Source organism: Castanea sativa, chromosome 3 (assembly GCF_040712315.1).
Source record: "Castanea sativa cultivar Marrone di Chiusa Pesio chromosome 3, ASM4071231v1".
NCBI lineage: Eukaryota > Viridiplantae > Streptophyta > Magnoliopsida > Fagales > Fagaceae > Castanea > Castanea sativa.
The window spans coordinates 42330540-42343570 of record NC_134015.1 but is presented as its reverse complement, the minus strand read 5'-3'; the positions used below and the strand labels follow the sequence as shown (position 1 = coordinate 42343570).

Sequence of the window (13031 nt, the reverse complement as noted above, 5' to 3'; positions counted from 1 at the left end):
ACCGTAAGGCAAAGTTCAAGTTATTTTAGAATCAGAGTTTCCTTCGCATATATTACTCAGTACTCACAAAAGTTAAAATCGGTAATAACATTCAGGCTTCAATGATGATAAAATCCAAGTGATAACGTTAATTGCTGTGCTGTCAACCAATTGGTCAATAGCCCTCTCAACTTCAATTATTATATATATGATGGTTAATCCATAAGTACAAAGTTTTTGTAGGGAAAAGCCGAGAGTGGACATGCATCCCAACCCAATATGAATTATATATTTAAAAAAAAAACATTCATATTCAGGTGCATGAATCAGACTCATTCACATGTATTCCTGAACCACCTCTTCTTCTGAGAGTGAGCAATGTATCCTCCTATTACTCGTAATTTCAAACTTCAATGGGCCTACTAGAAGTTAATTCAAGTCACTTCAGATTCTCTGTGTTTTTGTATTTACTCAATTTAAGAATAAAACTTGTTAAATGATACAATGGCATAGCAATGGCATCTCTGTTCTTCTTTCGGTTTTGGTATAAATGGCCTTGAATGAATCCACATGGGGTTCACATGTGGATTTGTTTGCTTTGAATAATTTTCTTCGTTTCTTACCATTACCTCTTATCAGAGAAGTTAAAATTCGTCTATAAGTATCAATCATGTTATGTAACTCAGCTGCCAAGGTTGTTTGGTTGCTCTCTGTTGGACTCTTGACCATCAACTTTGGTAAGAATGTAACTATTGCTTTGGCAGTGTTTTATGTACTCAAGATGCTTATCTTTGATTGCACGTGATGCTCACTATGCTGAAGAGGATGATAGTGACAATCCTTCATTATTTAAGTCAGTTGATCAGTTTCCAGTTCATTAGAGGATTGGTATGATCAGTTTTTATTCTAGTAATTTAGCTTCACCTGCCTTAACTTATTTCTGTGTCTGAGTCTATTCTATCTCATCTTGTTTCTAGTACATGGGATTTGGTGGCTGTGCTGGCATCATCTAGCACATAGAAATCTTTAAGGACTTGTGCAATGTCAAATCAAACCAAACAAGCCTATGTTGCTGCTCATGAACTTGCAATCGAGGGGCATGATGCCAATTCAGCTGGATGATTTGGACGACAAGTTCACCAATGGCCATGCTGGTAATGCTGAAACTTTCTAATTTCTATGTTGACCTTTTTTTTTTTTGGAAATTTTGATTTCCCATTTTTTTGTTGCTTGTTTGAGATAAACAAAATTTGGTTTTTATTGTTGTTCTTTTAGTATTCAACCAAGTTGAAATTAACACAATGTTTGTATTCTTTGGTCTTTTCAGGTATGGGAAATACATAGAGACAATTAATTAATTTTTGAACAATTACTAATCGTTTACTTTTTTGTTAACAATTTTTCATAGCTATTTATTCCTGTGAAAAGGATAAAAAATTGAAACTTATTTTTTGGGGTGTGAATTTGGCTATTGATTTTGATTGATTTAAATTTGGCTATGAATTTGTTTTTGTGGATTGTTTGGTTGTTGAGGAAGTAAGAGAAAAAGATTGTTTGAAAAAAAAAAAAATTTATATACTGTAAATTAAACTCTGAAGTGCCCAAGTGTGTAGCAAGTAGTTTTGATTGTAATGGTCCAGGTTTCTAACTGGCAGTTATCCACCGATGGAAAATCGACCAACATTAACTGGCAGGATATGTGCGGTTGGAAAAGTTGATCAACAAAAATTACTCAAACAAAAAGGATGCATTATGTGGATCACAGGTCTCAGCTGTTCAGGTTCGATGCTATCATTTGCATTGGCATGTGTTGTTTTGTGTGGCTATGTATTCATGTGGAACTATAAATACACTATACAGAAACACATATAGATGCTACTAAGCAAACTTATCTAACATTACATATTTTTGTTAAAGATTGATAATGTCCCATTTAGGTTGGATCTATCCATTGTGATTCACCTTATATTGGAGACAAATCCTGCTTGTTATTTGTTGCTTTCAACTCATTTTGTATTTCTTAGAGCTTGTTTGACACAAGAACATTTTCAAATTTCAATAAGTGACCTTCTTTCAGTATATTTTGATGACCTTGGTGATTTCTTTGCCTTGCATCACCAACTTGTGTGCTGAAATTCCATCTAAAATGAGATGGATTAATATGATCTTCTTGGATATCCAACTTACCGTATAGAACTTAGTGAAAATAAGTTTAACAGCAGGGTTTGAAGCAGGTTTATTGTTGCATTGCCAACATATGGATCGATCATATCAGGAATGCAACAGCTTTTATCTAAGTTTTCATTCAACATCATCGAATCTTGACGATTGTAACAGAGTGGTCTATGTGGTAAGTTTGTTTGACCAGGATGAAGTATGTGTGTCAAGAAGTAGTTGTTGTTGTTGTTTTTGTTTTTTTTTTTTACCGTGGCATTATTTTATGGAATCTGGACAGACACTCGTATATATTTTAGTAGGTAATCAGAGGTGATGAACTTGTAATGTTGAACACAGCAATATAAATGTTATTTCAATGTTTAGGTGTAAAAAAAATTTCTTTGAACATAAATCCTTATATTAATTAGAGTCATCAAATGTTATAACTTCAGCCACTTATTATAAATCTATTTTAATTATAGCAACATGGTAAAAGGACTAAGGAAAATGGAGAAAACATGCTCTTACTGGCAATGGATAGCTTATTCTACTGGAAGCATGTTTACAATGCTATGACAATGAAGCATTGTGAATGGTGAGAGGCTAGTTAATTCTTAGTTTACATGGCTTTGAACTGCACTCCATGCGTATGAGCTTGTGTGCACAGCTTTGTTTATCTGACTTTGATACCAAGACTGATACTTATATTCAAGCATTTATAGCCTTGCTTGTACTGTATCAATGACTGGACATTGAAAATAGATGTTTCAATCGTTTCCATAAAGGCCAGGAACAGAAAAGCTGTGTCTTCATGGTTGCAGGTGCGATAGTAAATGGCAGGCACTCAAATAATTCTGTTTGTATATGCATGTCTGTGGCTCCGTTTAGGGAGAGAATGAGGATAACTGTTTCCAGATATTGACTTCTTTTCCTTGCAACCAAATGTGGCTTTCTTCTTTGTTTCCTACCTTGCAACAAAGCATGGCTTTCTTCAGCCTTTCTCCTGATAGATGCTTGTAAGCAAACTTATCAGACATTCCAAAACGAAACATTTGGGTTTTATTTCTTTCAACAAATAATCAAGTCTGAAAAAATAAGAATATAAGATTATCGTACTGAGCGTAAATGTCTCATCATTATTTCTGTAACAATTCCTATTATTTTTCTAAAACTTTAAAGTGATATTAGTATATAAAATACTATGGCCATGATCGCTGTAACTTTTAGCACAAACTATATGGACAAGTCGTGTGTTTTTCCATAATTAAGAAATATCTATAATAATATGTAGTTCCAAATGAACTCAATAAAATGAAGTCACAACAATAATATGTTTCATCTTGTATTTAGCAAACACAGTGGATGGATTCATTTACTGAAAGACAATGGCATTATGGTGCTCATCACATTGGTATACGGGTGGCTTCTTACGCTGGTTTAAGAAACAGTAAAATCATTAGTTTAATCAATATGCATGCTGAAAAAATTGGAGACCTCTGCTGGTAAATCCATGGAATTTGGTTGGTTGCTTCCTGGCCCTCATCATCTTCAGAGCAAATTCAAGCCTCTCTCTAGTAATATGGATCCTTTGCAACAGCACTTGGATAAAAAGATTTGGAAGGTTAGAACTAGACATCACAATTTTAAAATAATCATATGAATCTTCTCCCTCTTGCATTTTTTTCAACTAAGATAACTTGATATGTCAGGATCTCAACAAGTATAATCTCACAATGATAGTGAATCAAGATCAGAGGCTTCTTGGTGCACCAGGTGTAGAAATTAGTAAGTAAGACGTTGCAATATAACTCCTAGTTTCTTTTACTCTCTCTTTATCAAAATTTACCATCTATCTTGTATTGCTAATTGGGTTTTTCATTCTGGAATCTGTGCAAGGATGCAGTTGTGGAAGATAGAGAAAATTGGAGCAGTGGACACCTCACAGCTGTACCAGTTCTACTCCATTTTGTGCTTCAGAACTAGGACATTTTTCTAAATCTCACAGACCCACCATGTGTAAATCACCAATGCCTCCTTGTCACCACCTGCAATGTCATTTTGAACCTTGGTTTTGGTTTTTATGAATATTGGAATCATAGATTTATCACTAGCAAATCTGTGTTCTTAGTCATGACTTGGGTCTTAGCAACTTTAGTTATAGTCTTTTCAAAGAATAGAACACTAAGTGAAGACATAAGGTGGCCATTAATCCTTATCCTCTTGTGGATCTTTTTCTTCATCTTTGATTCTGATTCTCTCTTTACAAAATCACCCATTTCAAATCCATTGATTTGCCAAGTCCTTTGCCAGAACCTAACATATTTGATTTTGCTCCCTTTCCTTTGGCAATACTGCTTTGTTTCAATGCTTTTCCTACTAGTTGTTCTAGGAAACACAATGACATAGTAGAACCTTTACAGCAAACAGAAGTTGAAAGTTCCTCTGGTGATAATGATGCATTCTTTAATTGAAATCCACTATGGTCTGATTCAAGCAACCATTTTCTTCTTTGCAAAGACAGTGGAGTTCCTTACTCAAAGATAATGGACTATTGGTGCTCAGCACATTGTTGTATGAGTACGAGCAACTCTAATGGTATTGATTTACAAGAAAACTCTATCAATTAAGCATGCTGGTTCAAGCAATGACAAAATCATAAATTCAATCAACTTGGATGCTGAAAAAATTGGAGACTTCTGCTCATACATTCGCGGAGTTTGGTGGCTTCCAGTCCAGGTCCTTCTGGCCTCAATCATCCTCTATAGGAATCTAGGAGGTGCCCCCTCCACGGCTGCATCTTTTGCAACAGTTTTGGTGATGGTATGCAACACACCTTTGGCCAAAATGCAAAAAAAGGCTTCACTCGAAGATTATGGAAGCCAAGGATGCAAGAATCAAAGTGAATTCAGAAACTTTGAAGAGTATGAGAGTGTTGAAGCTGCATTCATGGCAATCCACTTCTTGAAGAATCTCCTTCATCTGAGGGAAACTAAGAGAAACTGGCTGAAAAGAAACCCCTTTGCAAGCTAAGCAATGGCCTTTCTCTTCTGGGCTTCACCAACTTTTGTTTTTGTTTTCACTTTTGGCGTATACATAGTATTGAACATATTATCATTGACAGCAGGAACAGTCCCTACTTTAGCGACTTTCCATGTTTTACAAGAAACCATCTACAACCTATCAAAGTTCATTTCAATGGTGGCTCAAACAAAGGCCTGTATTGATCGTATCCAATAGCTCATTGGGGAAGATCATAAGAAGATAAATAATCATACTTTCATAGCTTCTAACATTGCTGTTGAAATTTACATTGGGGAATATGCTTGGGAAAGTGATGAAAAAAATACAAAGACTGATAATCAGAATTATGGAGAAATATGAGAGTATTGAAAGGTGAAAAGGTTGCAGTATGTAGTTCTGTTGGATCAGAAAAGTCTAGCCTTCTCTCTACAACACTAGGTGATATTCCATGGATTTCTAGTGAGGAGTAACAGTTTATGGAAGAAAGGCCTACGTGCCCCAGAGTGCTTGGATTCAAACAGGCATGATTAAAGAGAATGTGTTGTTTGGCAAGGAAATGGACAAGCCATATTATGAGGTTATGAGGTTATACTGGAAGCATGTGCTTTGAACCAGGACATCAAGATTTGGCTAGGCAGAGATTTGAATGTAGTTGGAGAGAGGGGATGAACTTGAGTGGAGGAAAAAAGCAGAGGATCCACTGGCAAGAGTTGTATATACTGATGCCAGTGTTTATTTTCTAGATGACCTTTCAGTCCTATTGATGTGCAGACCGGAACGTATTTGTTCAAGGCAAGTTACATTTTATCATTGTGTATTAACTTGATTCTTGTTTTGCATGCACCATTAGATGTATTTCAATTAAAGATAGAATGCTTTTTGCAAAAGTGTTTCCTGCAACTATTGTCCCAAGAGCCTATGCCATCTATGCTACTCATGAAGTGGAATTTTTAGATGCTGTTGACCTTGTTCTGGTAATTTATTGGAATTCTTGTCCAACCCCAACTTGAAATTGCCTCTCAAGCTGCTTATCACTTGGTTTTAAATGCACATTTTGATAGGTGATGAAAGGTGAAAGTATGAAGATCTGATTGCAGATCCAGATGGTGAACTTGTTAGACTGGATATCATGCACAGTGTTGGTCTTGTGGTTTTTGCAGTGGGTCTTATCCATGAAATGGGATCCCTTTATGCACGTTATGCTGCTGATGAGATTATTCAGGTAATGAGTAAATGTGAATAACCATATTCAATTTGCTTTATGTCAAATTTATTTGTCTTTAGGCTTCTAATGTATATTGTCCTGAGAAAATAGAATCTTGAACAACTAGAATTAAAAAGTTCCAAGGTAGGTAGCTTGGGGAAAGATTCTCACTATATATAATCTAATTAGAAGACATGGTGATGGAAAAATGGTGTCTAATATGTAAAAATAGTGTTGAAAATGTAGATCATTTGCTACTTCATTATTGTCCAGTAGCTATGGGTTTATTATATTTGTATTTGTAGCTACTAGGGTGAAAGGGTGATGCCTAAGATGGTGAAAGCAGTGCTTCAATGCCATCAAAGTTTTAAGACTTTTAGAAATAGAGCATGTAAGTTGCTCTTTGTTTAATGCATGTATGGAGGGAGAGGAATAGGAGGATGTTTGAAGAACATTAATTATCTCTAGAGAGATTCAAATTTCAGTTCCTAGGGTCATTATGCTATTGGCTATCCTTAAATGTGAGTAGACTACCTTCAATATTTGATTTCAATTATTCATTGTATTTGTAACTGTTTGTAAGGGATTGTTGGGTATACAACCTGTATACTCCTTTGGTTCCTGCATTTAATGAATTTCTACCCATCCAAAAAACAAAATGAAGGTTGGCTGGAATAGTATCATAAGTAGGTTGCTTATTTTTCAAGGAGCCTTTTGGAACATCTTATAGAATCTATTTTCAAATTTTGTACTATATTGGATCAGATGGTTGTAAGGGACCAAAGTTTATAGTTTTATGAAGAAAGATTATTGATAATTAGGTTGTTACTCTCTTTGCATCCACTCTTATTTTATGTCTTGTGCTTCTTACCTGTTTTTCTGCAAACGTTTTTGAATCTTTATGGGATTATCAATGTCTACATATTTGGGTTTACGACATTCAAGAGTGAGTAGGTGGTGATTTTTCTTCTTATTGTTCTTTTACATTTGCAAGTCTATTATTGTTAAGTGCTTCTGCTTCCACATTGTAAGTCTGATTTTTCATCTTGCTTCCACATTCGCTGCCTTCCCCCACCCCTATCTCTCTCTTCCCATTCTTCTGTAACAGCTATTAATTAGTTAACATAAACACTTTTAGCTAATACTGTTTGTGTCTGGGACTTTTGTTCAATTGTGTCTGGCATTATGTTGGTTATAAAGTTACAATCTCATATGAGACTGAATCAGTTGTGTCACATGGCTCATAAATGTCAAGGTTCATGAAGTTCTTGTTTCAAATATGACAAGAGAAGGATATGATTATTGGATAGGTTTCTAACATACCTACTGGTTGAATATGAATCCAACAATTGTGTCTGGCAGTGGAATAGGGAAAAAGCTACCTAGTTCATGAATAAGTTGCCTCTCATAATCTCCTATCTCTCCTTTCCTTGCATTTATATTCAAATCAGTAAGATATTCCAGTTGGAGATGCCATTTTTTTCCTCATATGTCACGGAAGAGGGAAGAAAAAGAGTGTTAAATTATTCAGCCAACCTTTAGCCTGTTTGGGGATCTTACAACTTTGATGCCTAGACATGCATTCTGATATTTATTGTTATTTTTTTTTCCTTTTTCACATTCTATTGTGTTTCACATTGATATCCAGTTATACCTGCTATGATCAAACTTATATATAGTTGGAAAGAAAATGTACAGCAACATCACACTACACATAATCAGTAATGAAAAAGATTATATTTTTTTATTATCTAACTATAGTTTTAAAAATATATGTTGCACGCATTTTTTTTTCTTTTAATCTTTAAAAATTTTACATTTCTTACAACTAACATGCTACATCACTAACATGGTGTTCATTGCACCTTTCTGAATGCTTATTCTCAGGTAGCCTTTCACAATTCTGCCACAATGGAATGGTTGTGCATTTGGATCAACTTTATCTTCAACCTCATTTTCTTCCTTGTTTTGATAATCTTGGTGAGCCTGTCAAGGTCATCTGTTGACCCGAGTAAGTTTACATGTCTCTCTTGTTCTTAATAAAGTAAATTACAAAAATGTGGGCAGAAATTGACAACTACATAAAACTCAAAGAATGGAAGAAATTGAACTCTTATGTCTCCCCAAATTTAAAACACTTTAATGTTAATGTGTGGAAATTTACACATATCAAGCATGTTTCTACCTACACATTATCTTCAGATTACTTTTAAATATCAACGCTTAACTAATTCACTTGATGATCCATCTCAGGCTTAGCAGGACTGGCAGCTACCTATATTTTGAACATAAATGTTCTTCAAGCATTGGTGATATGGAATTTGTGAAATGTTGAGAACAGCATCTTATTGTTTGAGAGAATTCTCCAATTGACTAATGTAACAAGTGCATCAGCAGCACTGAAGGGGTCATCCAGGAAATAAACATTCGCATCATTATAGATAGCCTTGACCAGTTGGATTCTCTGCTTTTTCCATCCACTTATGTTCATTCCCCTCTCTCCAAATACACTTAAATTTCTGCCTTGCCAAATATTGATATCTTGATTCAAAGCACAAGCTTCCAATACATCATCATAGAATGCCTTATTTATTTCTTTGCCAAACAAGACATTCTCCCTAATTGTAACTATTTGAATCCCAACACTCTTGGGGACACTGGCTTTTCTTCCATAAACTATTCCTCCTCTCCCATAAATCCTTGGAATTTCACCTAGTATAGACTTTCCTGACCCGACAGAACCACATACTGCAACCTTTGCACCTTTCAATATTGTCATATTCTCCATAATTCTGACTGTAGGTCTCTGTATTTTTTCATCACTTTCCCAAGCATATTCCCCAATATCAATTTCAATAGCAATATTGGAATCTATGGAAGTATGATAATTTATCTTCTTTTGATCTTCTCCAACTCTTGGGCACGATCAACAGAGACCTTTGTTTGAGCCATCATTGAAATGAACTCTGGTAGGTTGTAGATGGGTTCTTGTAAAACACAGAAAGTGGCTAAACCAGAGGGGACTGTTCCTGCTATCAACAGTATGTACAATATTATGCAAATTCCAAAAGTGAAAATAGAAACAAAAGTTGGTGAAGCCTAGAAAAGAAAGGCCACTACTGAGCTAGAAAATAGGTATCTTTTCAGCCAGTTTCCCTCAGATAAAGGAGATTCTTCAAGAACATGGGTTACCATGGATGCAGCTTCAACGCTCTCATACTCTTTAGAGTTTCTGAAGCCACTTTGATTCTTGCAGCCTTGGCTTCCATAATCTTTGAGTGGAGCCTTTTTTGCATTTTGGCCAAAGGTGCATTGCATACCATCTCCAAAACTGTGGCAGATGATGCAGCAATGTAGGGGGCAGCTCCTAGATTCCTATAGAGGATGATTGAGGCCAGAAGGAACTGGACTGGAAGCCAACAAACTCAGTAAATGTATAAGCAGAAGCCTCCAATATTTTCGGCATCCAAGTTGATTGAATTTATGATTTTGTCATTGCTTGAACCAGCATGCTTAATTGATAGAGATTTCTTGTAAACCAATACCATTAGAGTTACTCGTATTCATACACCAATGTGCTTGTAGGGAATTTCCACGAATTCCTAAACCTATGAGAAACAAAAAATAGAGAAAATACACCCCAAAGAAAATAATCACACGCACAAGACATTATTTACGTGGTTCGGCAATTTGCCTACGTCCAGGGAGTTGTAAAGATTTCACTATTATCAGGAAAAAAATTCAAAATGCGGCTACAGACAATCTCCCATTAAAAATCATGCAACATTATTCGGGTCGGATCGGGTCAGGTTGTCAACCGGATCAAACATAAACTAGGCTCCACAAAGCCCAACAGTGCTGAGCATTGATTATCCATTGTCTTTGAGTAAGGAACTCCAGTGTCTTTGCAAAGAAGAAAATGATTGCAAGACTGTAACTCTAGTTGCTAAATCCCAAGTCACGGAGAAGAATGATTTGCTACTGATAATTCTTTGATTCCAGTATTCTCTGTACCTTTTAGTTCTGTATGGAATATTATTATAAAACAAAAATCGAATGGAGACCAGAATTTTAACAGTCATTGCTTCTCCTTTATTGGATTTATCATATCTGTTTTCCTGAATTCAAGCTGACAATTTTTGCGTACTAAGAATATGCTCTTCATTTCAACGTTATATAACTCCTTAGTCCTTTTTATTTTTATTTTTTAATTTTCAGTTTTGAAAGGAAATTAAAATAGAAGAAATCACATTTGATATTGACCCTATTGAGTATATCGATTTACATTAAACGTCAATGTTGAATGTAAAAATGGTGGCAACAGCCAACAATGGATCATGTTTCCATCAAAAAATTGTGAAATATATAATTTAAATTCCTATCATTAGTCCATGCTACAAGGATCTTGAAATTTATACTACAAGGGTAATGCTACATTATGCTGCCTATGCACTTTGGTAATTGCTGCCCATCTATAGTCCTTGAAAAAGAACTTGACAGAGAAGGATAACAATTAGCAGGAACTAGAGCTCCTTTATAAGCAAATGTGACAAAGGTTGAGTTAACAATCCATTTCACTCTACAAGTTTCTGTTTCTTCTTCTTGAGCTCTCTTTGTAAGTTTTCCATTGTTGATTGGACTTTCAAAATTATCTTACAGGGTATACTAATTAAGGACTTATAATATTGGAGTGGGTTGAATTGAATAATGATATTTTATTGCGAAGTATGGCTTGTCTCTTCTCATTTGATTTTTAAATTTAAAATTCAATCCTGACATGTGAATACTGAATGGGTGTGGTATCAATAATATTTACCAATTTTCATTGTAAAATTTCATCTTTTGCAATCATGTCTCCCCTAACTAGGTTTTCTCTAAATGGGGAGAATTGTACAAATAAGTCCTTGTGTGTGTGTGTGTGTGTTTGAAGTAGTGTTAATGCTACTGTGCAAAACCTTGATTTGAGGTGAATGGCAACACGGATGATTAATTTCCCTTTTTTCCCAGAATTAATGGATATTGTATATCATTCACATAGCAATGTGAAAATGTGCAGCTCACAGAATTTTTAACGATAAGAATTTGCTTAGATAAGGTTCCAGATATACAAAGAATTCTGAGTTCAATCCTGAACTAGTTTTGTGATATCAATGCAAAAGCTCAACCTATGATTACTTTTGCCCGGGGGGGAGGGAATAAGAACAAACACATACGAGAAAAACCTCTATTCGAGTTTGCATCAACTAAAGTTTGAGATTGTCAAGTTGTCTGATTTAATTTTCTGATAGCTATGGATCCTTTGGTTAAGAATTAGAATTGGCTAACATGTCACAGGCAGGAACTTCCATGTCTTACATCCTTAGCACAGTGACATAGTATAGGTAGCATAGCATCTCACTCATCTACAACCAGAATTGTCTTGCTGCACTGAATACAGTGCAATTATAGGGTTCATGCTTTGTCTTATACCTTCAGCCCTGCTTTTCACCAATATGTAAGGATCCCGAATGCTGACACCTCGTATTCCTTTCATGTTAGAACTTAGAAGGTCGAAAGAAAAAATTGTACTTGACAGCTCTGGCTACAATGATTTCATCTTTTTTGAGGCGTTTGCAGAAGGCTTGGACCATCAATTATTTAAAGATTTTGAGCGTGGAGTTGAAGAATTTTTCTTTGGGATTGGATCTCTAGGATCACAGCATTGACACATAATACATTTGTAAAACGTGGGAAGGGCATGGGAGAGTTATGGCTTTTTCCCCATCTCTCTACTGAAGAAGTGGTATTTTACCAACAATTTTCTTGTTTTAGCTCACATTGCTAAACCACATTATAGAGGCAGAATTTAATCATGCCAATTAATTTCATGTTAACAAGAAAAGATTGGCTTCCCCAATCCAAATGGTAGTACACCAAATTTCATGAGACAGAAGTTCATTGCAGTTATAGGTTTTGTTAAATTTGCAATTGCATTAACAGTATCTCTTTAGTTATAATATTATATTACTCGGTCAATGATGATCCTTTCATCTCAACCTAGCCCTCCACCGTTGTCCCTTGAGTTTCGGTCACCCCTTAAGGGTCAAAATTAAAGATTTAAACTCTCAATTTGGTCATAGTTCGATAGTTTTGAAGGTTTTTAACAAAAGATGGGTTTTAAAGTAACGTGTTTATTATGAGAATTAAGGTTTTTCAATCTGGTAAGGGGTTTAATTAAATTGGATGAAATAATATGAAACTGGGATATCTACTAAGTGTTTTTAACACCAATGGAACGAAATCATCATAGATTTGGGATTAATCAAAACACTAAAATTACTAAGATTAGGGTTTAGGGCAATTTGGGGCTTTTGGTGTTCTTAATGCTTTTATGTGAAATTGAAGGTGCAATTATCATATTAAGATATCCAATTTCAAGCATGAACATCTAATTGGTGAAGTGACCAAAAATAGTATTAATTTAAATTTATCTTAAGTATAGTATAAGGATCTTACTAGTTATTAATGTATAAGATGAATATTTGGAATTTTGGGGTTAATAATATTTCTTATATTTTGTGTTTGTGTGGGTGTGGAATTATTTGTGCCCTCATTCGAATTATTTGCGCATTAAGCCAATTGGGACTTCATTCACCACCCCCTTACCTTCTGCGTGTTCTGCATGTTCATT

At 35.1% G+C, this 13031-nt stretch overlaps 2 protein-coding genes across 4 annotated transcripts; both read left to right on the top strand.

Annotated features, from left to right (window-relative positions):
• The first annotated feature begins 506 nt into the window (after positions 1-506).
• LOC142626915 (putative ABC transporter C family member 15) lies at positions 507-10414 on the top strand. 3 transcript variants are annotated; one of them, XM_075800639.1, is made up of 10 exons: positions 532-867; positions 957-1133; positions 1635-2329; positions 3487-3757; positions 3846-3921; positions 4040-5949; positions 6046-6131; positions 6219-6379; positions 8249-8372; positions 8615-10414. In XM_075800639.1, the coding sequence occupies exons 8-10, from the start codon at positions 6287-6289 to the stop codon at positions 8686-8688; spliced, it is 291 nt and encodes a 96-aa protein (XP_075656754.1). In that variant the 5' UTR covers positions 532-867; positions 957-1133; positions 1635-2329; positions 3487-3757; positions 3846-3921; positions 4040-5949; positions 6046-6131; positions 6219-6286; the 3' UTR covers positions 8689-10414. The 3 variants fall into 3 exon arrangements, 2 of the variants coding, with proteins under 2 accessions (XP_075656754.1, XP_075656753.1); XR_012842689.1 differs by lacking the exon at positions 6046-6131 and having other exon boundaries at positions 507-867; XM_075800638.1 differs by lacking the exon at positions 6046-6131 and having other exon boundaries at positions 534-867.
• LOC142628981 (ABC transporter C family member 3-like) lies at positions 4729-5166 on the top strand. Its single transcript, XM_075802995.1, has one exon. The coding sequence runs from the start codon at positions 4729-4731 to the stop codon at positions 5164-5166; it is 438 nt and encodes a 145-aa protein (XP_075659110.1).
• Positions 10415-13031: the final 2617 nt, after the last annotated feature.

Bases quoted from the DNA above. Each gene is read 5' to 3' on its own strand.
- LOC142628981 (XM_075802995.1), top strand. From the start codon at position 4,729: ATGGTATTGATTTACAAGAAAACTCTATCAATTAAGCATGCTGGTTCA.
- LOC142626915 (XM_075800639.1), top strand. From the start codon at position 6,287: ATGCACAGTGTTGGTCTTGTGGTTTTTGCAGTGGGTCTTATCCATGAA. The intron at 6,380-8,248 runs GTAATGAGTAAA...GCTTATTCTCAG, and splicing joins CTGCTGATGAGATTATTCAG to GTAGCCTTTCACAATTCTGC. The intron at 8,373-8,614 runs GTAAGTTTACAT...GATCCATCTCAG, and splicing joins AAGGTCATCTGTTGACCCGA to GCTTAGCAGGACTGGCAGCT.